Source organism: Hyaena hyaena, unplaced genomic scaffold (genome assembly GCF_003009895.1).
Source record: "Hyaena hyaena isolate Hyena2069 unplaced genomic scaffold, ASM300989v1 scaffold_1478, whole genome shotgun sequence".
Classification (NCBI taxonomy): domain Eukaryota; kingdom Metazoa; phylum Chordata; class Mammalia; order Carnivora; family Hyaenidae; genus Hyaena; species Hyaena hyaena.
In genome coordinates this window covers 208,204-235,114 of record NW_024082111.1, presented here as the reverse complement: position 1 = coordinate 235,114, position 26,911 = coordinate 208,204, and the positions used below count along the sequence as shown (strand labels likewise).

The 26,911-nt window shown below is 41.6% G+C and overlaps 1 protein-coding gene and 1 non-coding gene across 3 annotated transcripts; both read right to left on the bottom strand.

The window, feature by feature from the left end:
* Positions 1-1,883: 1,883 nt before the first annotated feature.
* MED17 (mediator complex subunit 17) lies at positions 1,884-26,911 on the bottom strand. 2 transcript variants are annotated; one of them, XM_039223881.1, is made up of 12 exons: positions 26,488-26,911; positions 22,777-22,943; positions 20,685-20,904; positions 18,508-18,644; positions 18,110-18,194; positions 17,601-17,753; positions 16,306-16,436; positions 15,455-15,639; positions 9,437-9,574; positions 5,231-5,348; positions 3,382-3,541; positions 1,884-2,444 (listed from the first exon to the last, which is right to left on the bottom strand). In XM_039223881.1, exons 1-12 carry the CDS (start codon positions 26,735-26,737, stop codon positions 2,233-2,235), a joined length of 1,956 nt encoding a protein of 651 aa, XP_039079812.1. In that variant the 5' UTR covers positions 26,738-26,911; the 3' UTR covers positions 1,884-2,232. The 2 variants fall into 2 exon arrangements, with proteins under 2 accessions (XP_039079812.1, XP_039079814.1); XM_039223883.1 differs by lacking the exon at positions 3,382-3,541.
* LOC120225702 lies at positions 21,651-21,786 on the bottom strand. Its single transcript, XR_005526867.1, has one exon. It is a non-coding gene; the product is annotated as a small nucleolar RNA SNORA46 (small nucleolar RNA).

Here is a 26,911-nt window from a genome sequence, read left to right as displayed (position 1 = left end):
CAGTCTGTAAATAGGGAAAAAAAGTATCATATGGAAGCTTTTCTGGTTCCTGTTCAAGGGGAGCCAGAATATTGGGAGCAGAAAAACACCTTCGCCATTTGATGAACTCAACTTCTAAAGAAGTAAAAATGAGCACCAGTATTTTGGGCTCCTTTGTCGTAACTTAGTCCGTTTCCTCTTTTGGATATTTAGACTGGTCTCAATTTTTCAATTTTATAGACTCCCTTGATAATCCTTGGGGGCACAGCGGCTAAGCTGCCATTTCCCCCCTGCCTTTCCTTCCTTTTCCACTGTTCTCCAAGTAGTGGGTAATGGCTATTCTACCCAGTGAGGAAGACCGTGGCAGCTCTCAGTCGCTTCTCAGATGAAGCTTAAGAGAGCAGGTGGTTAGACCTGTGCGTGGGCTCTCTGCTCTGCTCCGTGTGCTCCGGTCATACTGGCTCATGACCAGATAATCCTAGACAACAAAGCATTCTATTTTTCTATGTGCTAGGCATTTTATGTCTATTATAATGAGGGGGGCTTTTATTCTGGATCTCTAAAATTTAATTTTTCTAATACTTCATTTTCATTTACCAAAGTAGCAATATGCAGTGGATGGAAATTAAAAAAAAAAACAAAAACACCCCCCAAAACTAGTCCTCTGGCAAAAGTCCTTTGAGATTCACTGTGAGAGTGAGCCTTCAAAATTACAGAAGACTCCACATGTGAGTAGAGCTGTACGGATTAGCTTAGGATGATTAACTAAGGTGACTTTTGTGGGCCATCATGAAGAGATTTATTTATAAAGTTTTATTTATAATTGTAGATTCCTAAGTTTCATAGAATTTCCATGGATGGAAAGATGCAGTGTCTCAATCAGGAGGGGAAAACAAGCAAACACAGAGATGTTAGGGTATTTTGTGGCTTACATGCTCCATTTTTTCCTTTTAAAAGAAAAAAGATGGAGAAATATAAAAACCTTATAAAGTGACTTTACGGTCATATTATAACTTATTAAAAGGATAGCTTTAAAAAATTGAAAGCCTTTCTCGTAAGGATAACCCTCCTTATGTATTATTTATAGTGGTTCCAAAAGACCCATATTAAACTTAAGTCTCTTATTAAGGGCAGTAACTCAGGCACGTTTTAAGATTGGGGCACCATTTCCAGAAAGTCGAAACATGTTATTTGTTAAATGTAATCAATCCACGGATCCATTAGTATTTTTCTCCTCGCAAAAGAGAGCTAATGGAGTGACACAGAACAGTACTTTTACTATCTTAAGGGACAGAGGTCATTCTAATGGGGGAAGAGACCAAAACAGGAACTGAAAACCCTAAAGATACACTCCACCCTCCATGCCTTCAGCTGGCACTTTCTAGGATGCTCTCGAAGGACCCAGGCATACATAAAGGCAGCTGGAGGAAGAGGTACTCGAGTTGCTAAGACAAGCGCACGCTTTAATAGCTCTGCTAGGGAAGGGGGAGGGGATCTTCTACTGGTTGTGTAGTTCTTAGTTCCTTCCACTTCGGGAAAGTGGTCTGCTTCTTTTGCATTGAGCACGCTCCTGCATGAAAGCTGGGCCGTAAGTTTTGGACATTCTTAAGCAATCTTTCTAACTAATACGAGAATGAGACGAGTTGATTAAAAAGACACAATTCATGTGGGGGTGTCTACGTGGCTCAGTCAGTTAAGCAACTGACTCTTGGTTTCGCTTCAGGTTACTAGCTCATGGTTTGTTGAGTTCAAGCCTGGCGTCGGGTTCCACGATGACAATGCAGAGCCTGCTTGGGATTCTCTCTCTGCCCTTCCCCAGAATCAGGACTGGGAGGGATGAAGGCAAAAAAAAAAAGAAAAAAAAAAAAAAAAGAATTTAGGCTGTTAAGAGTTCAACGAGTATCTGGAATTTTTAACTATACACTTTATTTGATGTCAACATTAAAGGAATATCTTAAAAAGTGAATTCAAACCCATAAATTAGTAGTAACATTTCAAGTTAACTGCATAAAAAACGTTTTGCACCTCCCCACCACATACTATATGCCTATAACTGTACATAAGCGTCTGCATTTCAAAGCACTTGTCACTTATAAAGTGAAAGGTTTCAAAATGCTAGGTAAACATCTGCCAATGATTTTAAAACAATACTCCTTTGGAAAATTTCCTTGTGCTTAATAGTTCATCTTCTCAAGTCCATTTCTGGAAACTTCTCTGCCAAAAATAATCCAGAAACCATGCTGGGAACAAGGATCATAGCAGGCAAGGGCTGAGCGCAGACATAAGCAGCTCCATTTTATACACAAAGTTTCGGCCTTCCATCTTATTCCACTGAACTTCTCTGAACGGACCACGAAGATGATTCCATTTGCTATCCTGTAAAACATCACTTTTTGGAAGGTCTTTACACTGGTTCCGGGGAAACTGAACCATGATCTTGCTGCCACTTTCAGGGCCATTGCGAACTGCGGAGCAAACCAAAATATCAGTATGGTCAATTTCCTCCCACACCACCATTCTACCATGAATACAAAAACCTTATCTGCCTGCCAATTTGAAAGCTCTCATTCAAAAGTTCTGGTCCATCTTCATATGCAAAAAACAAACAACTTGCTGATTTATATACACTAGGCTGCTATAAATATTCATGAATTACTGTTTCTAATATAAAAATGTGGCAAGATGAATTCTGGCTTGGGAAAGTCAAATGTCCTATATATTTTTAGAAAGCCAGTTTATTTTTTTTCTATTAACATTGGGTACACACCTGATACAGAATGAAACTCAAACATTCAGAATCAGGACTGGGAGGGACGAAGGCAAGATTATTCTGAACTATGAACTTCAGGTCATAATGAGGCTTCATTACTCAGTAAAGAAGAAATGGGTATTTTGAAACCCTTACCAGTAAAGACCCAGCACTAGCCAAGCCTGCAGATTCATAGACTGTGGTTCTATGGGGAAAATTTCTAATTGCTCACTCTTTCAAGTACTTAGAGCAGGTATTAGAAGAGACGACGCTAAAGCCTTCAGTACTCCAAAAACCTTCTTCTCTCTGCTCCATCCCGTTACGTCCTTAGGATCAGATATTGCTCTTGCCTACTGGCAGCAGTACATTTTCAAAAAGCATTTATCCATCAAAGGTTTTGAACTTGAGGAGTAACGACGATGATAGCAGTTTTCAGATCACTTAGGAAAATGTGTCATCAAGTCAAACATTTTTAAGACCACTAGAAAGAGAATAATTTGTTGCCCTCAATAATAGCTGTGATCTGATAAAAGCTCAGCATAACTGCTATATGAACTCACTGAAGAGACAAATTGCTCCCAAGTGTGTCCATTACAGGTAAGCGTTAAGCCCAAACTCCCAAAGGCCTCTTACATTCCGACCGGAGCCAGTACCTGAGATAGCATAGTCCCCACTCGGCGAGGCCACCGTTATGGCAGAGGCGTTGCCAATGCTCTCTATGGGTCCAAGGCCCACGTGATTACTGAAGCTTAGCACCTGCCAGCCCATGACCTTGGCAAGCTGCTGAACCGCATGCACCTGATGCTGTGACATCTGTGAAGGAGAAAGGACATTTTATGCACGATCACCATGGACGTTTACTCTGGAGTAGCTGGACATCGTCACTGGAAACTTTTTGTTGGGGGTTCACGGCCGAGCACAGGAATCCTACCTCTGTGAGAGGAACCCTCCTCTGTGATTCCTGCGGGGAGGATCCCGCCTCCCACCCCAGAGGCTAAAACAGCCTGACGCTCACCTTCCCTGTCCCCTGGCAGCTTGAGCACAGGCACAGGACCTAAACTTGGCCAGCCGAAGACTCCCACCGGGATCATTGAATGTGGAGCAGTATTAACGGTAGCAGGGTGTGCGGAGTATCTTCCAGTTACCCCTTCAAATCCACTCTCCACCCTACTCTGCCCAGGGAGGAAGACCCATATGGTTGCATCCTTTGGCTTCAGGTTGGGTTCAGATAACGGGAGTGACCAAGGTACTGGGCGCCACAGGATGGCAAAGGAGAGAGGAAAGTAGAGTGGGTACCCTTCCCTGTGAGCTTGTATCCTGTTGACGAAAGGCGACTGGGTTGTTTTCAAAGTGGCCTGTTCCACATGACTCTCCCCCTTTAGGTACCTACAAGCCCGCCCCTAATCCCCCCAGGCCTGGGCACCTGGTTATTACTAGCACCAAGTTACCACACTTTCCCTGGTGGTTCTCCTACACCCACGCTTTTGCAAATCTTTAGTAAAATTGCTGAGTGCCACCTATTTTCTGCTAAACTCCTGACTGCTACACGGGGGCAAGCGAGAGTGCATTCTGCCACCGGCGATGAAGGCAGTGGCGCGAGCAGAGCAACCAGTGGCATTGTCCTGGCAGTGCTTCTCTCCAGGGAGCTTGCTTTGACCTCCGCCGCCTGCAAGCCTTGTTCTCTAGACTTCCCATCGATTCTGGGAGCTATCAACAGCCTTCCAGCGTGCGTGTGCGCCAAAGTCAGTTTAAGTGTCATACCAGAACTGCTGTATCTCACAAATGCATTTTATTTACTTGGCACCAAAGAAAAAAGTCTACATAGAAGATTACTGCTTCTAGGATGCAGAACATATTTGTTTTTAAACTTTACGTAAAATGTGTATTTTGTGAAAAGCATATTAGCTTCTCTAAACCGACCCTTTCTCCCACAAGTCAATTTTTCATTGGATCAGAACTCCATGAAGAACACAGGAGAAATACTATTAACTTTACAGAAGAGGAAAGAAAGGTCCAGAAATCTGTCCAACGTCACAAAGCAAATTTGTGGTGTACCTGGGTCTAGAACCCAGCACTTTCCCTGCCGCTCCCTAACACTAAAGAACTCTAAGTGAGGGCTTAAGTAAAATATCCCGCTTGTTATTAAGGAGGCTCACTATAGTTCTGTATCTGATTTCTCTCCTCTGGTGTTCTGGGGTTCGTACTTCTCCACTTCTGTGTGGACCCAAAGGGGCCATATACCCTGGCAAACGAGAAATCAAAGTTTGCAGTCTCCGAGCTGCTCCTTCATCTTAACCACAAACTAACTGGAAATATACCTAGGATAGTTTATCAACATTTCACAACCAGCCATTACGTTGTAAAACGTGCACTAGAAATTAAACAAGATGGCAGAAACAAATGGCTTTCTTTTTATCATCGACCTGAACTCTCCCTTACTCATTTTGTTCTTGAAGCAGTTACAGGGGAAGAGGCCCCGGCCCTGCAGTCTGTCAGTCTCACCTGCGACAGGAGGAAGTCCTGCAGCTCCTGCTCCTGGTGAGACAGTGTAATCACTCTTCCGTCTCTGTGCACGACGCGGATCTGCTCAACCCCGATATTCAACTGCAGCTGAATGGACCTTTGTAGACACACATACCAAAAATCAGAAATGTTCAAAATTACCTCATTCGATGCCACAGACATTAAACCTGAACACCAAAGAAACCAAAGGTAACAATTTTGATAACCTACACCAACACCCGTGGGAGAGAGGGGTTGTGTCAGCATATGCTTATGTGTCAACATAAGCAGCAGACTCCTGCCAGACGCCCCCCCGCCGGCCACGCTGAGCCCTGTGTGCTCAGAGGATGCCGGGAGAGGAAGCCCTGCTTGCCAGCCGGCCACCAGCAGGTGTCGCTCTGCTCCGACAGTCCTCACACCTTTGCTGCACTGAGATGAGATCTACACTGGGCACGTGGGGGACCTGCCCTGGTCAGAAACCTCACTCCCTAGAAGAGCCACACATCCTCATGACGACTCCAGACACATCTGCCCAGGGTGAGAAGTTACTCCATCTGGGGAATCCAAAGGCACCCCTTTCAGGTGTCTGTAATTCCTTCCAGTGCAGATCCACGTTACCAGTTTGGGATCATGCAGGTGGCATCTTTGCTTATCGGGTTACCAGGGGACTACAGCTAGAGAATTAACCAAAGACCAAATTCTCATACAGAAAGGGAAAACCTTTTGTTAACTCTACACCCTTTCCTGAAATAATCAGCAAACAGTCCAAATATGTATTCTATTAACTTGGCTTAGGTCAAAGAAACTCAAAGTAATATGCAGATAATGACATTCTTCCAGACCAATTTATAAGTTTTTAGCATTAGCATACAACATGTACAAGAAATATGAAAGTCTCCAAATCAAACCATCTAGATGAACTGAAGGAAAAATAGCATTATATCTCCCCACATTTGAAAATACCTTTTTTTTTTTTTATTTCTAGGAGAGAGAGAGAGGGAGTCACAGACTGAAACAGGCTCCAGGCTCTAAGCTGGCAGTCAGCACAGAGCCCGACGCAGGGCTCGAACCCACGAACCGCGAGATCATGACCTAAGCGAAAGTCAGACGCTTAACCAACTAAGCCACCCAGGCGCCCCTGAAAATACCTCTTTTTTAAGACTTTATTTTACAGAACATTTTGGCAATTATCTATGTAAAACTATAATTTTGACCTATTAAAAATTTACATATTTCTTTCAAAGAAAAACACAAAATTCAGAAGACTTAAAAGGAAAAACTTATGATTTTAACCAAATTTTAAAAATCCTGGGGTGCCTGCCTGGGTGGCTCAATTGGTTAAGTTTCTGCTTACTGATTTTGGCTCAACTCAGTCTGTGAGTTCAAGCCCTGTGCCGGGATCCACGCTATCAGCACAGAGCATGCTTGGGATTCTCTTCCTCCTCTCTCTGACCCTTCTCCACCTGCAAGTGCTCTCTCTCTCTCTCTCTCTCTCAACATAAATAAATAAAAAAAAATTCTGATTACTATTGGTGGGAGCATAGTTGTGACAACCACTTTGAAAACCAATTTGGTTACGTTATTAAAAATGTTAAATGCCCTCATCTTCTGACCCAGCAATTATACTTGTAGGGCTTTATCCTATGGATATACTTGCATGTGTATAGGTTATTTTGCTGGCATTCACCTAAAATGTTCATCAAGGGGCACCTGGGTGGCTCAGTCAGTTGAGCATCAGACTTTGGCTAAAGTCATGATCTTGTGGTTCTGAGTTTGGGTTCCACCCCAGGCTCACTGCTTTCAGTGCAGAGCCACCTTTGAATCCTGTATCCCCCTCTCTCTGCCCCTTCCTCACCTGCTCTCAAAAATAAACATTTAAAAGTAAAATAAAATGTTCATCAATAGAAGGCTGATTAAAAGTCATGGTACATACAATGAACACAATAAAGCTATAACAAAGAATGAAGTAAATCTGTATGCAGTGATAAGGAGTGCTTATTCCCCAATATAATACCAAGTTAAAAAAAACCATGCGAGTTGCGAATGACTGCTGATAGGTATAGAATTTCTTTTTAGTGTAATGGAAAATGCTCTGGAAGTAGTGACGATAGTTACACAAAATAGATAATACACTAAAATCCACAGAATTGCATAGTTTAAATTGTAAATTTTAAGTTATGTGAATTCTATTTTAAAAGCATCTGATATTGTAGAAAAAAAGCATTACATATGCTTGTAAATGCACAGACTTTCCTAGAAGGATGTGTAGGAACTTTTTAAATGCTTGCCACTGGGAAGTTCTAAGAAACTTATTTTCAACTTTAAATAACCCAAGTTGACCCCAGCTATAAAAGATGAGGAAAAGGGCATTCTACTACTTCTTCTCCCTCCTGATGCTGTCAAGGATACATTATCAATAATCCTTCTCAGAAGTTCAGAACGTTCACAGTGGGCTCTCTAACCAAAATTTCACATTTGTTTGGTCTTTTAAATGTAAATACCTCAATGCTGAGAATTTTGTCTTTTCCACTCCTTTGTACTCTTTCTCCTAATGTTTTATTGTGGAAAATTGTAAACAAAAGTATGTAGTAGATTTTGCACATATAGTAATATATACGAAAGTAATGCAATGAAATACAAGAAGAGCCAATGGCCCCATCACCCCGTCACCCAGCCGTAATAGTTAAAGTACATGCCAACTTGTTTTATCTTATTCAACAGCTACTCTCCCACCACACCCCAAGTCACCTCAATGATTTCCTTCATTCTTTACGTATAGGAGAAGAAAACCATGATCCACCTTCACCCCACCATCTTTTCCTGGAAGTAGCAAGACTGATTTCCGTTGTGTATTCCTTTATTTTCTGTATTCAATCTTTTACATCATGCTCACTGGGGAGTTTTCATTTTTTAAAAATAATGAATTAAAGCCTCTATATTAAACAATAACAATTTAAGTATATTATAATCCCCTCCTCCTGAGGGTGTTGATTTTGTTTTCAGTGTGTTTTGCTCACTGGAGAGACCACTGCGGCTAGTTAGGTCTGCCTGAAATAAACCAACTAAAACTTGAAAAAGAAAAGGTACTCACTGACGCTGATGAATGTTTGCTAATGGCTCTCTCAGACTGACCTGGGGAAGGGGACTTAACCAAATCCTGTCAGTTGTTAAATTTTTTTTAATGTTTTATTTATTTTGAGAGGAGAGAGTGCAAGCAGGAGAGGGGCAGAGAGAGGGAGACAGAGAGAATGACAGGCAGGCTCTGCACCCAGTGCAGAGCTCGACATAGGGCTCGATCCCACAGTTGCTTAATTGACTGAGCCACCCAGGAACCCCAGTTGTTAAATTTCAATAGAGGCTCAAATGGAGGCCAAAACTGCCTTTCATGGCTACTAGCTTAATTTTATTAACTTGGTTTATTCCCACCAGCTTTACTGAAATACAATTGACATACATCACTGATTAGTTTAAGGTATATGTACAACATGATGATTTAGTAAGTACATATATTATGAAATGATCACTGTAGTATGTTCAGTTAACACCCATCACCTCACAAGCTGCCCATTTTTGTTCCTTTGATAAGACCTTTTAAGATCTACTCTCTTAGCTACTTTCAAATATACAATACAGCATTATTAACTACAGTCACCATGCTGTACATTATATCCCAGAACTTATACAATTGGAAATTTGTACCTTTTGCGCCCACCCTTCCCCCCAGCCTCTGGCAACCACCAATTTGTCCTGTGACTTGTGAATGTAAATCAAGAAGAGTGCTTCTCTGTGAATGGTGGGGACAAAAGTCATTCCACCCCCTTTACAGACACAGGTTTAATCCTTGAATCTCCCATACCAGGACAGCTACAAAACTTAGGCTGTTTTAGGCCCAATATTGAGATGGCCCTACTCACTTCAAATACCCCAGACTCACCACAGCCTCGAGCAAGAACTCAAGCAGACCAGATCAGGTGTGGCCGCTCAATGCTGAGGTTCATTTTTTACCACAACTCAAACATGTGACATTTACCTAACAGACGGTTTTAGATACTCTTACTTCTCATTCACACAAAAACTCTATGTTTACTGGAATGTTATGGCACCGGAGCAAATAAAACCCTGAAGCTCAATATAATCACTCAACAAACACCACTATATAAAAAGCAACTTAACATTTTAAATGAACAACTTATTTTTGACACTTACTTGCATATCTGTTCATAACCTTGTGAGGTGATTAAAACCTTCACACTGGATTCATAAACATCATTGATATTTGACCAGTGAGCCTGTATCTGAGGGTCCTCGATGCGACTTGCTAAGCTGTCAATGGTTGCGGCAGCTCTTTTAAAGAAAAGAAGGTGAAAAATTTTAAAAGTCACCATATAAAGTAGAAAGATTATAAACCACTTATTAATGTATGGCTATTTGAAAACAGGAGGACTACTTTTCAAAAATTCTACATTTGAAAAGCAAAGACCTTTCTTAAAAAAAAAGGGCTTATTTCCTTTGAACTCCAATTTGTTTTCTCTCAGGAAAGCTCATCAGAACACAAGGAAGGAGGGTACTGGTAGGGTATATGCCTCAGCTCTATGAAGAATATAAATCATTCAGATATTAATATTTGGTCCCTGGTAACAAATGGCACACCCACAGGGGAGGCCCGTTACTATCACGGAACCACAGTCATTTTCCTGAGAAGCCAGGGAGCCTTTCTGCACGATGAAAACCTTATACTCTCAAAAAGATAAATAAGTACATGAGAAATATGATTCAAATCCTCATTATGTACCAAAGGTCATAATAAGTGCTTTCATGAACTATATCATTTCATCTCACTAACAATCCTGTCAAGTAGACACTATTGCAATCCCTATCAAAGTAACACCAGCATTCTTCACAGAGCTAGAACAAACAATCCCAAAGTTTGTATGGAACCAGAAAGGACCCCAAATAGCCAAAGCGAAAAAGAAAACCAAATCTGGAGGCATCACAATCCCAAACTTCAAACTGTATTACCAAGCTGTAATCATCAAGACAGTGTGGCACTGGCACAAAAACAGACACTCCGATCAATGGAGCAGAAGAGAGAACCCAGAAATGGACCCACAAACGTACGGCCAACTAATCTTTGACAAAGCAGGACAGAACATCCAGTGGATAAAATCAAGTCTCTTCAGGTGCTGGGAAAACTGGACAGTGACATGCAGAAAAATGAACCTGGACCACTTTCTTATACCACACACAAAAATAAACTCAAAATGGATGACAGACCTAAATGTAAGACAGGAAGCCATCAAAATCCTAGAGGAGAAAGCAGGCAACAACCTCTTTGACCTTGGCTGCAGCAATTTCTTACTCAACAAGTCTCCGGAGGCAAGGGAAACAAAAGCAAAAATGAACTACTGGGACCTCATCAAAATAAAAAGCTGCTGCACAGTGAAGGAAACAATCAGCAGAACTAAAAGGCAACCAACGGAACGGGAGAAGATATTTGCCAACTACAGTTCAGATAAAGTGTTAGTATCCAAAATCTATAAAGAACTTATCAAATTCAACACCTAAAAAACAAGTAACCCAGTGAAGAATAGACAAAAAATATGGACATTTCTCCAAAGAAGACATCCAGATGGCCAACAGATACATGAAAAAATGCTCAACATCACTCATCATCAAGGGAAATACAAATCGAAATCACAATGAGATACCACCTCACACGTGTCAGAAAGGCTAACGTTAACAACTCAGGCAACGACAGATGTTGGTGAGGATGCAGAGAAAGAGGATCTTGTTTGCACTGCTGGTGGGAATGCAAACTGGTACAGCCACTCTAGGAAACAGTATGGAGGTTCCTCAAAAAATTAAAAATAGATCTAGCCTATGACCCAGAAATTGTACTACTAGGTATCTATTGAAGGGATACAGGTGTGCTGTTTTGAAGGAGCACATGCACCCCAAAGTTTATAGCAGCACTACCAGCAATAGCCGAAGTATGGAAAGAGCCCAAATGTTCATTGATGGATGAATAAATAGATAAAGATGTGGTGTGTATATATAAAATGCAGTATTACTCGGCATTCAAAAAGAATGAAATCTTGCCATTTGCAATTACGTGGATGGAACTAGAGGGTATTATGCTAAGTGAAATTAGAGAAAGACAAATATCATATGACCTTACTCATATAAGGAATTTAAGATACAAAACAGATGCACTTAAGGAAAGCAAAAATAATATAAAAGTAGGGAGGGGGGACAAAACAAGAGACTCTTAAATATAGAGAATAAACAGAGGGTTGCTGGGGGGTTGAGTGAGGGAGGGGATGGGCTAAATGTGTGAGGGGCATTAAGGAAGCTACCCTGAAATCATTGTTGCACTAAATGCTTACTAACTCGGATGTAAATTAAAAAGTAAATAAATTATAGAGGGGAAAAAAAAGAATATATAATTAAATAAAATAACATTTTCTCAAAAAAAAAAAAAAGTAGACACTATTACTAACTCTCTTTTTCAGTCTAGCCACACATAGTAATTTGCCTAAGGTTCCAGAGCCATAAGCTAGGGTCCAAAACCAGCAGTCTAATTCCAGGGCCCCAAACCTGGGAGTATAAGCCTGGAGCCAGTAATCCTTCCTTTATAGCTTATACACACTAATCAACAGCCACTGCCCAGAACCAAAGCATGAGTCATGACACCTAACAAGACTACTGGAGGGCCTTGGTATCTAGTTATCTGATTCTAGCACTTGACTGGGAAGAAGTGCAAACCACCATTGGGGAAAAGAGGCCATTTACATAAATGGGCTTGAGGTTTGCTCTTTTACTGCTTCTGCTCCACTGTTGGTTTCTTTTTTTTTTTTTTAATGCTTTATTTTTATTATTTCTATGAGAGAGCGAGAGAGACAGCGTGAGCAGGGGAGGGTCAGAGAGAGAGGGAGACACAGACTCTGAAATAGGCTCCAGGCTCTGAGCTGGCAGTCAGCACAGAGCCCGATGTGGGGCTCGAACCCATGAACCGCGAGATCATGACCTAAGTGAAAGTCGGATGCTTAACCGACTAAGCCACCCAGGCGCCCCGACTGCTGGTTTCTTTTAATCTCTTAAACTTTCTCTTCCTTTTCTGGGATTTGTTTCCTTGACAGAATTTCTTCCAAAAATTCCTACAGCAGACAGATATGTATATGAGCCTTCATCTTAGCATTATGCTTCAACAAACTGGAAATTAAAAGTATCTAGCAACTGAGAATTGGTCAAAGAAATCATGGAGTGTTTACATAATGGGTTACTGCAAAGCTACTAAAGTATTTCTGAAAAGCATTTATTGAAAGATTAAAAAATTTATAATATGTGAAGGCAGGATATAAAGTTTTAGGATTCCAGATTTTTTTTTTTTTTAGTATTAGAGAGAGAGAGAGAGACTATGCATGTGTGCAAGCAGGGGAGGGGCAGAGGGGAAGAAAGAGAGAGAATCTTAAGAGAGAGAATCTTAAGCAGTGCGGAGCCGGATTCCTCAATCCCCTAGTCATGACCTGAGCCCAAATCAAGACTCAGACACTCAACCCCCTGAACCACCCAGGCACTCCAATTCCAGATTAAAAAAAAACAAAAACAAAAACACACCCTCGCACACATATATCAAAGTACATAAGCATGGGACACCTGGGTGGCTTAGTCGGTTAAGCGTCCGACTTTCGCTTAGGTCATGATCTCGCGGTTCGTGGGTTCAAGCCCCGCGTCGGGCTCTATGCTGACTGCCAGCTCAGAGCTTGGAGCCTGTTTCAGAGTCTGTCACTCCCTCTCTCTCTGACCCTCCCCTGCTCATGCTGTCTCTCTCTCTCCTAGAAATAAATAAAACATTTAAAAAAAAAATACATAAGCATGTTAATAGGTCTTACTTTGTATGGTATTTATACAGATGGAGTTGATAGATTGGAAAATTATTTTTATAACTTGGGAAACTGGGAATATTTTTAAAGCTTTGCTGCCTCCAAGACTATAACAATACTCTGAAAATGTATGAGGATTCCAAAAACAGTTTCTTCCATTCCCTTGACTTTAGGTTAAAGGTTTTTATAATTGAAATGTACAAATGAAAGTAACAACAGTAACCTACTCTATTTTATTGTTTATAAGGAACTTCTGCGTAAATTATTTAATTTGATTCTAAGACCAGACTCCTATATCCCTAACTGGCTGATAAATAAGTAGAGGACCACAGATATGAAAACCAAAGTTAGTGGGGCGCCTAGATGGCTCAGTCAGTTAAGTGTCTTGACTCTTCATTTTGGCTCAGGTCATGATCTCAAAGTTTGTGGTTTCGAGCTCCATTCTGGGCTAACAGAGCAGAGCCTGCTTGGAACTCTCTCTTTCCCTCTCTCTGTCCCCCTACCTTCCTCCTCGGCTCATGCACACACTCTCAAAATAAACAAACTTAAACAAAACAAAAAACCCCTCAAAGTTAGTAAGTAACTGAGCCCTGGTTTAAGCACTTTTTTTTTTTTTACCCCAAATTCCTTATTCCTTTTATTGCACCATGCTGTCTTCTCTTAACATGTCTTCCTAATTCATTTTAGAACAAGTTTCAGGCATAAGTTTCCATTTAAAGACTACAAACTTATGTGCCATTAAAACCGTAACTTGTGGGCACAACTAGGGGGCTCAGCTAAACGTCCGACTTTGGCTCAGCCCAGAATCTCACAGTTCATGGGTTTGAGCCCCACATCAGGTTCTGTGCTGACCTCAGAGCATGGAGCCTGCTTCAGATTCTGTGTCTCCCTCTCTCTCTGCCCCTCCCCGACCTGTGTTGTCTCTCTCAAAAATAAATAAAACATTTAAAAAAAATGACTTGTATTAGCAGGTAAAAACTGAAAATCAAAAATAAATGATCCCCCATGGCAGAGTGTGCCCACACCTGAGTCTGGAGTACTATCAAGGCACATTTCTGAATCAAGTAAAAATAGCCCTCTTCACCATGGAACAATACTAAAATACAAGAGCACCTTTAACATTTGTTTCACATTTAAAAAATTTATTTGTTTTGAGAGAGAGAAAGAGAAAGGGAGAGAGAGAAATTTCAAGCAGGCTATGTGCTGTCAGCACAGAGCCCAATGCAGGACTCAATCTCATGAACCCCCTGTGAGATCATGCCCTAAGCTGAAATCAAGAGTCAGATGCCTGGGGCACCTGTGTGCCTCAGTTGGTTAACTGTCATGATCTCGCTGTTTGTAAGTTTGAGCCCCGCATCCGGCTCTGCACTGGCATCACCCCAGCCTGCTGGGGATTCTCTGCTTCCCTCTCTGCCCCTCCCCCACTTGAACCATCTCTGTCTCTCTCAAAATAAATAAACTGAGCCACTCAGGTGCCAAAACCTTTAGCATCTGAAGAAGATACACTTAGGTACAATTTCTTTTGTAAATGGTAAACCTTTGGATTGCAAGTAACGTGTTCTGCTAGTGTTTCGCAAGAGAAGCAAACATTTCTAATAAATATTAACTTGAAAAACGAGCGATGCCTTAGAACTCGAGTAGTACATACCACCCAATGTGACATGATCACAACTGAGCCAATGGTTCCTGAAATTCACTTTGATATAAGTGTGCTTTGGATGACAAGCATGTTTCCAGAACGAATTAGGCTCACAGACCAAGGTTTTCCTGTCTGTCGTGCATACAGAAGAAAATGGCCTCCAGAGTTCCACAGACCTAGGTATAAATCCCGATTCTGCTACTCTTTACATGTCTCACTTTGAGCAAGGTGTACTTCTTTAACTTTGAACCTTCTCATCAATGAAAATGATCAATACCACCTATGCCAGAGAACAAAAGCTAAATAAGTCAACATATGGGAAAGTGCCTTCCAAAGTCCTAAAATAAAATGTGAGACAGGCAAAAAATAGGGAAAGCTTCAAAAAAAAAGATTAAAATCCTTTCGGGAACGAAAATCTCCTGGATGGGTCACTGAAGAAGGTGTGGAGTTCCAGGGTATATTCCTAGTCAGATGCCTTTTAAAACTGCAGTCCGTGTCAAAAACCATCTTGTAAGTTACATGGGCCCAGAAGCTAAGTCGTCCCCACACCTGACAGGACCATCCATGTCAATCTTACCCCGCAGCCCCTTCCTCTTCCTGGCACAAAGGTTACAGGCCGCCGGAGATAATGTGCAGGGGGTAACTAATAAAGGAAAAAGGACTGAAGCTGTGAAGAAAACCCATTACTTTGTTCATCTTTACCTGCTCCTCAGAAAGATATGCTTTGCTTGTTTAATTATTTTTTCCAGAAGCCCTTCACTGGATTGTAATGAATTAATCTCATTTTTATCAAAAGCTTGAGGACCCGAAAGTCTCATTCTCTTGTGACCAAAAGGTGCGCTTGCTGGATGAGGCATCATGACGGAACTCAAGGTCTGTTTATGAAACTGTAACAAGAACAGCCACTTTCTATTAATTTTCATACGAAAGTGTAATGGACATGTAACATACAAGTTTCAGGAAGACACATCATGATTTGATGTTAGCATGTGTTGTAAAATGATTCATAATCCTAGTTAACATCTGTTACCATAAACAATTACAAATTAAAAAAATTTTCTTTTAAAACGACTAATACTTACTTACTAACAGCAGGGGAGGCTGGACTACAAACTTCTATTATGTTTCTCAGGGGATGTTTTTGAAATTAGCCTGTACTGTGAACCAGCACTCTGGAACTACAGTTCTAGTTAACCTGTAAGCAGAATGTGTCCTGAAATAACTATCCTGTCTGCAGGCTCTGGCGGGACACCTTCCCCATCACTCAATCAGTCACCTTTCCCCCTGCGCTCTGCACTGTGCACGCCTTTCTGGCACGTCTATATGTAGCAAACTTATAGTTTATTTCTACCACTAGAAGCTAAGCTTGGGAACAGAGACTGAGAATTCTGATTATCGGTGTAGTCCCCCAGCACAGAGCAAGGATCCGCCCCATCACAGACGGTGAAAGCCATCACTAGGGAAACAATGAGGACTTAGCAGAGAGCAGCCCGTGCACACTTGCTGCACTGGGTACGCTTACCACAACGCGAGACGAGACTTTATTTCATTACCTCTCTAATTAGTAGATGCAAATTGTGCTCTAAGACATAAAGATGGTCCTCTGGACTCTGCTTCTCAGGAGCACATTTTTGGGATTTCTTATCATTTGAGGAATGGCACAAAGAAATCAGTAACTGCAGGCCTATTTATAAAAAGAAGGACAGATGCACATAACCTACGACATGGAGAAGCACAACTGTCTTCATAAAGTATAATCACAGCCTTTTCTCAAAGGATCATTCCAAACTTGAAGATCAGGCTTCACGATTACCATTTTCACACCAAAATGACCATTCGTGAATACAGCCATTATATATTTTAACAACTCAAATTCTATTGATCTACAATGTGGCTGTTGACTTTGAGTTGTGGATAAAGAGAGGCCAACAGAAGCTGTATTAATTAGCTTCTTCTTACCTTTAAATTAAAACAAATTAAATTAAAAACAAAACACACCACCAGTTTTGAAAAAAAATAAAAAAAAATACTGAGCTGGAGCGCCCAGGGAACTCAGTCGGTTAGGCGTCCAACTTCCGCTCAGGTCATGATCTCCCAGTTCTTGAGTTTGAGCCCAACATCAGACTATCTGCAGTCAGCACAGAGCCTGCTTCCGGTCCTGTCTCCTTCCCTCTGCCTCTGCCCCATGCTCGCTCGCTCTCAAACATAAACATTAAAAAAAACAAAAAAAAAACCCCTACTGAGTTGGTATCTGGTCTTACTGGTTATAAAGAAGACAGATACTCTTTCTTGCTGTCATGAAAACGTGGATGAATTTTTCACTTCTAAAACCTATTCCTGACAAGACTCAAGAAAACACTCAGATTAAAACAAAACTAAACTTAACTACTGGCACAGCTAACTACAAACTGATCTCCAGGATAATTCCAACTGCTCTTGAATAATAAAAGTAAAATCTGAATTTCCACACATTTAGGAATATTATGGTATTTGATAACCACTGTCTGATTGACATCTTATTTAGACAGTACGACAGGATCCCTGGAAAATATTCCACAAATGGTGTCAGCAGACACCTCAAAGCAACTGTTGCCAAATAACAGCCTTGCTAGTACTAATTTTTAACATACACGGTTTAAAATCCAGGAGTTACACTATTTAGGACACAGACTGGAAATCAGCGATGTGGTGCGTCTGGCATGCTTTATGAGCTACCATTATGGAGACTATGCTAATGCTTTGCTCTTACTGTTCCCCCAACACAGCCAAATATGTAACTAACCCCTCTACCCTGTTCCCCAAACCACAAAGTCCTATTTATAAACCCAAAAGGGGTGGATGCTCTTACTTGGAAAGGGCTGAGAGATAATCTGGTTTTTCACCACAATGTGAGGGATCTGTGACTTAATTTGAACAGCTTCCCGAGAGAGCTGTGCAAAAATTTCTTTACACAAGAGAACGTTCTGTGCTGCTTCTAATTTCGTCTGCCAGTGTGGGGAACCTGAAAGACAGGGGACATATGTATATATCAATTATCTGTCTATACTCTGCATTAATTCACTTAAGTGGTGATCTGAATGCATAAGACAAAAGTTCAGAGAACTCTATATTATAGCATATCCTTTCCAAAATTCAAAAATGTTTCCTTTCATTTACAGAGAAAACTGGTAAAGAAGTTCAATCTTAAAAGAAAAAGCACAGCTATTGACTAATGGTTAAGTAACAGATTATAAATAATAAATCTCCAATTGCTCTTACTCCAGAGGACCTGTTTTTCCTCTCTACATTTATCATCAGTTTATTTGGGAATGTAAGCTCAGAGAGGACCACAAGTTAGACGACGGAACATAACTACACCTGGTTTGGATTTGGGCAAAGGTCGTTTGAAGAGGTTGACTGTGCCGAGATCACCTATGTCTGGAGCCTGTTTCTGAATCGAAACCTATGGGACAATGAAAACATGAACAAACATTAGTAAATTAACTTCTGGGTTTAGTAATAAGAAATTATTATTAAAAAATACTTAAACAGGGGGCGCCTGGGTGGCTCAGTCAGTTGAGCGTCCAACTTCGGCTCAGGGCATGATCTCACAGTTTGTTGGTCTGAGCCCTGCATCGGGCTCTGTGCTGACAGCATGGACAGAGCCTCTTGGGATTCTCTGTCTCCCCCTCTCTCTACCCCTGCTCTGCTTGTGCACTCTCCCTCTCTCAAAACTAAACATTCAAAAAATTTAAAAAAACTAACTTTGACAATACCTTGATATACGCAGACCCCTCTAAATCACTAGGAATTTGTACATCAAGGGGACAGTAATCTTCAGGTATCTTCTTATCCAGATCAATATCTGTATTCTTTATTACTTCAAATGTACCGTGATGGGGAAAGAGAGATCCTAAGGAGGTATTAAAAACAGGAAAATGGAAACAAGTTAACACATTAACATACCTTAAGTGTATATTTCACAGGTATACTGTTTCAAAGGGGCACATGCACCCAATGTTTATAGCAGTGCCATCCATAATAGCCAAAGTATGGAAAGAGCCCAAATGTCCATCAACAGATGAATGGGTAAGGAAGATGTGGTATCTGTCTATGTGTATATATACATATACATACACACATATACATATGTACACACACACACACACACACACACAGGAGTATTACTTGGCAATCATAAAGAATGAAATCTTGCCATTTGCAACTACGTGGATAGAACTAGAGAGTATTATGCTAAGTGATATCAGTTAGAGAAAAACATATGACTTTACTCACATAAGATAACAACAGATGAATATAAGGGAAGGGAAGCAAAAAGAATATAAAAACATAAGAGACTCTTAAATACAGAGAACAAACTGAGGGTTGCTGGAGGAGTTGGGAGGGATGGGCATTTTAAATGGGTAAGGGGCACTGAAATCATTATTGCACTATATGCTAACTAACTTGGGTGTAAATTAAATAATTAATTTTTTAAAATATGTAAAAACAAAAAAAGAAGAAAAAAAGTCTTGGTCATCTTGAAATGGGATTTTACCTTCAGAATTCCCCAGTTTACGTCAAGGCTGAGACACTTAGGTTCTCTAGGACTGGCTTAAACCACCGCACCTTGCCTGCTTTTACCTATAGGACAGTGATGGCTTGCTCTGACAAATGAGCCTTTTCTAAACTATCACTCTCCTGGTATCACAATGATCACAGCCAGGGCTCCTTGCTTTGTCCCTTGGCATTCAAAGCTTTTACTCCACTGAGCTGTGAGCCTTGTAAACCTTTACTGTGTAGCTCCTCTGAATACATCTTAGCAGCTTACAAGCCATCTGCATAATTACCTCTGGAAACCTATGATAGCTCAACAACAAAGAATTTACACAAAAAGATGTGAATTCTAGATCATCAAATTTTGGTATGTGCCAACAAAACATATTCCTGCAACCTTGGTAGAATAAGGGAAAAGGCAAAGTGTTTTCACCACCCTCTCCCTTTACCCAGGAGGTGACCAGAGCTTAGATGACTTAATTGAGAAAAAAAGAGTTAAGGTAGAATGGAAACATTTCTTTTTTCCTTTTATGCTTAGTTTATTTTTTTTTTTAAACTTTTTAAGCTTATTTCTTTTTTGAGAGAGAGAGGGAGCGTCCACCTGTGCACACAGGGGAGGCGCAGGGAAAGAGAATCTCAAGCAAGCTTCGTACAGTCAGTGCAGAGCCTGATGTGGGGCTTGAATTCCCAAACCATGAAGTCATAACCTGAGCTGAAGTTGAGTCAGATACTTAATTAATCAACTGAGCCACCCAGGCACCCCTTTTGCTTAATTTTTAAGGACTACAAGTGTGCCCCTGATCAAGTCCAGTCCCACCTCCTTTATCTCCGACTAAAATGTCAATTATGGCTCAGGGTGTGTTAGCACATAAGTTTTCTGCTAAATGTATCTAAAGATTTTCAAATTAAATCTCTCCCCCTCTCTCTATATATATTTGTAAAGCTATAAAAGTACTTTTAGCTTCTCAGGCTTATGTGTATAGAAATTAAAATTTCAGGGGCGCCTGGGTGGCTTAGTCGGTTGAGCGTCCGACTTTCGCTTAGGTCATGATCTCGCGGTTCGTGGGTTCGAGCCCCGCGTCGGGCTCTGTGCTGACTGCCAGCTCAGAGCCTGGAGCCTGTTTCAGAGTCTGTGTCTCCCTCTCTCTCTGACCCTCCCCTGCTCACGCTGTCTCTCTCTCTCTCTCCTAGAAATAAATAAAAAAAAAATAAAAAAAAAAAATAAAAAAAAAAAAAAAGATGGCCTCTATTAAAAAAAAAAAAAAAGAAATTAAAATTTCAAAAGGTAACCTATAACTGAGAAGCCGTATAGATTATATAAACATTACAGTCAACCCTGTATAGGTTTTTGACAAGCTACAGTTTTAAGAGGATCGTTTCTAACAATGATCTATACCTGCGCTTCTGTAGCTCAGATCTCCAAGAATTTTATCTCCAACTTTTCTGAGTTTCCAGTGTTGCCGTAATCTCAAAAGCTCGGAGTTGAAGTCTCTTTGCAGCTTATTTTCTTGGTTTTCAGTAACTGATTTGGTCAGTCTTTCCGCCCCCTTCAATAGGATCTGGGCTGCTCCAGCCAGCGACTTCTTTTTAGATATCAACTGCAGTGTCTGAGGATTCTAGCAAAAACAATCCAACATATAGTTCTGTATGTGTAAATTATTTCAACATTTTCTCAATAATAAATTACCTACTCGGAAGAAAATTAAGAAATTAAAGAAAAGCATGAAACACTGGTTTTTGAGAAATAGCAACCTTAACCTACCTCTTTGGTCAACTCAAAGAAAACTTAGGTTAAACCACAACCACCACACTGAACTACAAATCAGAACTCACGTCAACTCTGCCCAGTGTAGAGTTGGGGATCCCCTCTCGTGTCTTACAAATTATCACACCCCGAGCCCCATATATACACTTCTCTGTAATCCCTGCTTCAAAGTCACCCACAATGGTGAGACCCACTATAGCCATATACCCTAGAACAACGCTCAGCACACAGTACCTGATTCCTGGAATAAACCTCATTGGGGTTAATGGGTACAGCTATAAAATTACATTATGGTGAGCTACCAATGTGCCTTTGGGATAAAGACCGAAGGCACACAGTGCTAAAATTAATGCGCTTCACCGAAGGCTGATTTTCGGAAACCTGATGAGAAACCATAATCTATGGGTTATATGAACACACCTAAATACCCATAATCACCACCAATTTGTGTACTCTAGTGATCAGATACACCTCCCAAAACCCAAGTTTAAGAGAAGAAAGTCTTCTGACTGACTGTATGAGTCAAAATCACCAAGTTTCATAAAAGGTCACAATAATCAGTTTTCAATTTTTAAGATTTAATATAATTTTTTTAGAGTGTGTTCCTTAACTCCACATAGCAACAGCAGAATGGCCGGTCAGCTGTGCAACAGAAAGAGCCAGGAATTCTTTTGCACTACAGCGTAACCAAGAATGGGGAAAATTCCCATCCAGAGGTTTAAATAATAGTGCTGGTCACAATCATCTTTGGAACCTATTAGGGAGCTTAATTCTAAATTCTTGAAGAGATCAAGACACTCCTGGAGACTCCTCTACGGGGAGAGTACAGGTAAAGGCTGGGGGACTAGGAAGAAGGTGCTAGAGTTCGTGTCTTGGCGTTCTAACCATTGGCTGTGCTGCATCTGAACGCATCACACACCTCTCTGGGCCTCAGTGTTCTCTCTGTACAAAGACGGAATCAGACCGAATGATCTCTAAGAAGTCTTCCAGCACAACGTTTTTAGACTCTGCAACTATTACCACATGGGTAATTCTATTCGATTCACTTTACGTACAAATGGGCCAGAACGACAGTTACTTCCGCTTCTTGCCATTAACCTGACCATGGACCTAATGCTTGTTTTCCTTAAGAACCTAAGTGGCCTCCTTAATTTCAGACTTTTCATTCACCAATTCATCCTTCTGTTGCCTCCCTGTCACCCTCTAATGCTCAAAAATTGAACATGCTCTTCCTCAAACTGCAACAATCTCACCTAGCTTTCATAATTTGGCCTAACGTTTTAAACCAGGCCCTAGAAACAGGCTGAGGGGAAAAGCGAGACTTTGAAAAAAAATCACTTGTGGAAGGACCCAGGGCTAATGACGGCAGAGGCAGGATTTAAACCCAGGTCTGTCTGACTTCAAAGCCATTTCACTATCACATTTTTGTGTAATACACTACAGATCAGTGATCCAGGCTATAAGAATTTGTCAAGATCTGGGAAACTTTCAAGTATTATATTACTAATGAAACTTAGCTCCTCTAAGGCTCACAGGGCCATTAATAAAATAATAAATAAAGGAGATGAGGTTTTACACCTTTGTTTTGAACCAGTTGGTCTTTACATCTTCATCTGGACTTAATTTTGCATGAAAGGAAAAGGAGACAGTAGGCACACAGCCTGAAAAGTGGTCCTGACACTCAATAAAATGGAACCATTATTCAATTAAAGCCCACAAATACCTGTTTTGGAGGAAGTGCATCCTGAGAGACGGGATCAAGAGTCATAAATTTTTTATCTCTAACTATACTAAGGACATCATAGAGAACGCACATCTCTGTCAAGGCACTTCTCAAATTGTTCCTCACGGAGTCCCAAGGCCAAAGGGAAGGTTGAAATTTTACCAACCCTAGAAAGAGAAAGAAAAAAAGAAACACACAGGTATGAGTTACATCGACGAGAAGGCAGAAATCTTACTTAGATGTTTATGAGCACTAAAAGAACAATAACTTTATTTCAAATTGCTTCCTATTTTATCTCATTCCACCCACCCTTTCTTGGATCCTTGTGTTAATATTTAAGTTAGCATTCCTACAATGGCAAAACAAACATCTAATTTCCGCAGCTTAAATCAAACATCCCAACATTATAGGTAGGCATTTCGGTTTGTTTTTTTTTTTAAACATATGCAACCCTTTTAAATAACCTTTTTCTTCCAGTTTTTAAAAGCTGAATAACTGGATGGATGCCTGAGTGGTTCAGTCAGGTAAGCGTCCAACCTCGCCTCAGGTCATGATCTCACAGTTCATGGGTTCGAGCCCTGAGTCTGGCTCTGTGACGACAGCTGGGAGTCTGGAGCCTGCTGCGGAGTCTGTCTCCCTCACTGCCCCTCCCCTACTCACACACTGTGTCTCTCTCAAAAATAAACACTTAAAAAAAAAAAAGCCTTGAATAACTGGAGAGAATTTCCAAAATACATCAAAGTACAAAAATAAAAGTGACAGGGGCACCTGGGGTCAAGAGCGACCGACTCTTGATTTTGGCTCAGACCAAGATTTGGCTCAGGTAGGCTCAGGTAGAGATTCCTGAGTTCGAGTCCTGCCTTAGTCTCTGTGCTGACTGGGAGAAGCCTGCTTGGGATTCTCTCTCTCTGCCTTTCTGCCGCAGTGGTGTGCATATGTGGGCTCTCTCTCTCTCAAAATAAACCTTAAAAAAAAGAAATTAAAATGATCTATAATGGCAGCATTCCGATATTAAAAACTGTTAACATGGGGCGCCTGGATGGCTCAGTTCGTTAAGCGTCTGACTTTGGCTCAGGTCATGATCTCACAGTTTGTCGGTTCGAGCCCCGCATTGGGCTCTGTGCTGACAGCTAGCTCAGAGCCTGGAGCCTGCTTCCAATTCTGTATCTCCCTCTCTCTCTGACCCTCCCCTGTTCACGCTGTCTCTCTCTCTCTCTCTCAGAAATAAATAAAACATTTTTAAAAAAATTAAAAAAAACCTGTTAACATGCCTTCCAACCTCTTGAATTATTTCATTAAATTTCACCAATACATACTCATTACCTAGAGTTCAAATAGAGTTATAAAGTAAAAAAGTAAAAAAGTTTTCCTTTGTTCTCCACCCCCTAGTTCTTTCTTGTTCTGAGAAGTAATCAATATTAACAGTTGGGGTGTTTTTTGATGCATTCACATACATTTACTTCCATATTTCTATTACTTGCTTTTTTCCCTCACTTAATATATCCTAGAGATACTTCCATGTCAGCACATAGATCTATTTCATTCTTTTAACGTTATTTGACATTCTGGAGTATGGCTGTACAGTAAGTTTAACCACTCCTGTTCAAAGGACATGTACATTGCTTTCAATAATGCTAGTAATGGTAGGGGCGCCTGGGTGGCTTAGTCGGTTAAGCGTCCGACTTTCGCTTAGGTCGTGATTTCATGGTTCGTGGGTTCGAGCGCCGCGTCGGGCTCTGTGCTGACTGCCAGCTCGGAGCCCGGAGCCTGTTTCAGTTTGTGACTCCCTCTCTCTCTGACCCTCCCCTGCTCACGCTGTCTCTCTCTCCTAGAAATAAATAAAAATATTTAAAATAAATAAATAAATAAATAATGCTAGTAATGGTAAACATGTTGAACACACATCTATATACATGACAACTTTTTCTGTAGGTGAAATTTCTAGCCACGATTTAGTAAGTCAAAGGAGATGCACATTTAACAATGCTGACACAGACTGCACTGCTAAACTGTCTTCCAAAAAGGCTTTACCGGGGCATCTGGGTGGCTCAGTTGGCTGGGTGGCCAAATTCGGTTCAGGTCATGATCTCAGAGTTTGTGGTTTCGAGCCTTGGGTTGGGCTCTGTGCTGACAGCTCAGAGCCTGGAGCCTGCTACCAATTCTGTGTCTCCCTCTCTCTCTGGCCCTCCTCTTCTCACACTGCCTCTCTCTCTCAGAAAAAAATTTTAAAAAAGGCTTTACCAATTCACATTCCCAACACTGGATACTATGTTGCTGTTAATGCATGAGAATAGAGTTTTAATTTGCCTCTCCCTAACTGTGAAATCTGAGGTCTTTTTCTGTGAGTTGTTTATGCCTTTGGGCTATTTTTTCAGTGAGTTGTCTTTTTCACCCGCCACCCAGTTTAAAGGGAATCTTTGAATATCAGGGATATCAACTACCGTGTGTCCTATATGTTGCAAACTTTTCCCAGTGATTTTCTTACTTTGTTCATGGCATCTTTTTCCATTATTATTTTAAAATCTTACGTACTTAATCTGTCTCTTTGGCTTTATAAATTTGTGTTTCCTATCTTGTTTAAGGTCTCTTCTACCCCCAAAGTTTTATGGTTATAATTCCTTCCAATGTTTAGTTTATTCTTTTCATTTGTATTTCAGTCCTTGTGGAACGAATCTGAGTGTGAAGTAGGAGGCAGTATTTGCTTTTTATTCCCAAATGGACTCCCCATTGTCCTAACACCACTGGTTTGAAATGCCATCTTTAAATTCCCATTTACACAGGGTCTGTTACACATACCTAAATCACTGTGAATATCTTTTTTATCCCTGACAATAATGAAAATCCTAAACCCATTCATACTTTTTCTACGATTCTCTCCTAACCAGTCTCCCTCCATCCAGCTTTGTTTTCCATGTAATCCATTTGCTACAAAGGATCCAGAATAATCTTTTTTTTTTTTTAATTTTTAAAACAATGTTTGTTTTTGAGAGAGAGAGAGGCAGGGCATGAGCAGGGGAGGGGCTGAGAGAGAGAGAGAGGGAGCCAAAGAATCTGAAACAGGTTCCAGGCTCTGAACTGTCAGCACAGAGCCCAAGGCAGGGCTGGAGCTCAGGGAGCTGTGAGATCATGACTTGAGCCAAGTTGCACGGTTAACCCACTGAGAACCCACTTAACCCAGGCGCCCGAGAATAATCTTTTTTAAAACACAATCATCAGTCTACTTAATATTCTTCCAAAGCTTTCAGCTGTCCTTCTAATAAAAGCCACATGCATATCTTGGCCTACTGGCTCTAAGTGATTGGGTCCCTGCCTCGCTCTTAGATCTTAGCTTAGATTCCAGTCAATTCAGATCTCTCTCTTTCCAGTAGGTGTAATTAGCATCATCCACATTGCACAGGGAAGCAAAGAAACTCGACTAGAAGTGGCAGAGCCGCGATATGAACCGCAACCAAGTATGTCACATTACAGACTTCAACGCTTCATCAGTGACAGTGCCTGAAACGCTCCAATCCAGGAAAGCGTGCAGAAGGATAAGGAGTCGCCCCAAATCGTCAGGCTGTGAGCACGATCGCTGTTCCGCACTGGAGTTACTTTCAAAGTTCGCCCACACCGCATTCTCGTCTAGCAGGGAGACGCAGGGTGGCATCACCTGGGCGGGCACCGGGGTCCCCAGGCCGGCCCGCGGACCGGAGCAGCGCACACGGGCCTTACCTTCTTCGTCGTCCTGGTCCGCGCTGGACCCGGCCCCCGCCCAGTCCTGCGCGTCCCCCTCGGCCCCCGCCGCCTCCTCCTCCTCGGAGCCCGAACCCTGGCTGAAGTCGATCCGCTGGGCCAGGCGCGCCAGGTTCTGCGACATGGACAGCGGCTGCAGGTACGTTTCAGTGCCATCCAGGCCCACCTCCTGGACCTGCTTTTCGCAGGCCGACTCGATGCTGATCCGCACAGCGCGCACCCCAGACATGCCGGCGGCGTCGGGAGGCCCCTCGCGGGAGCCGAAACCGAGGTGGGAAGGAGACGCGCCTCCGCTGAAAGCCCCCAAGCCGGGAACCGCGGGGGTCCTGCGGACCGTCGGAAACCTAACGCCACTCTGGGGCGGGAAACAAAGCCGAGGGCCCGGCGAGTTTCCCAGAATGCA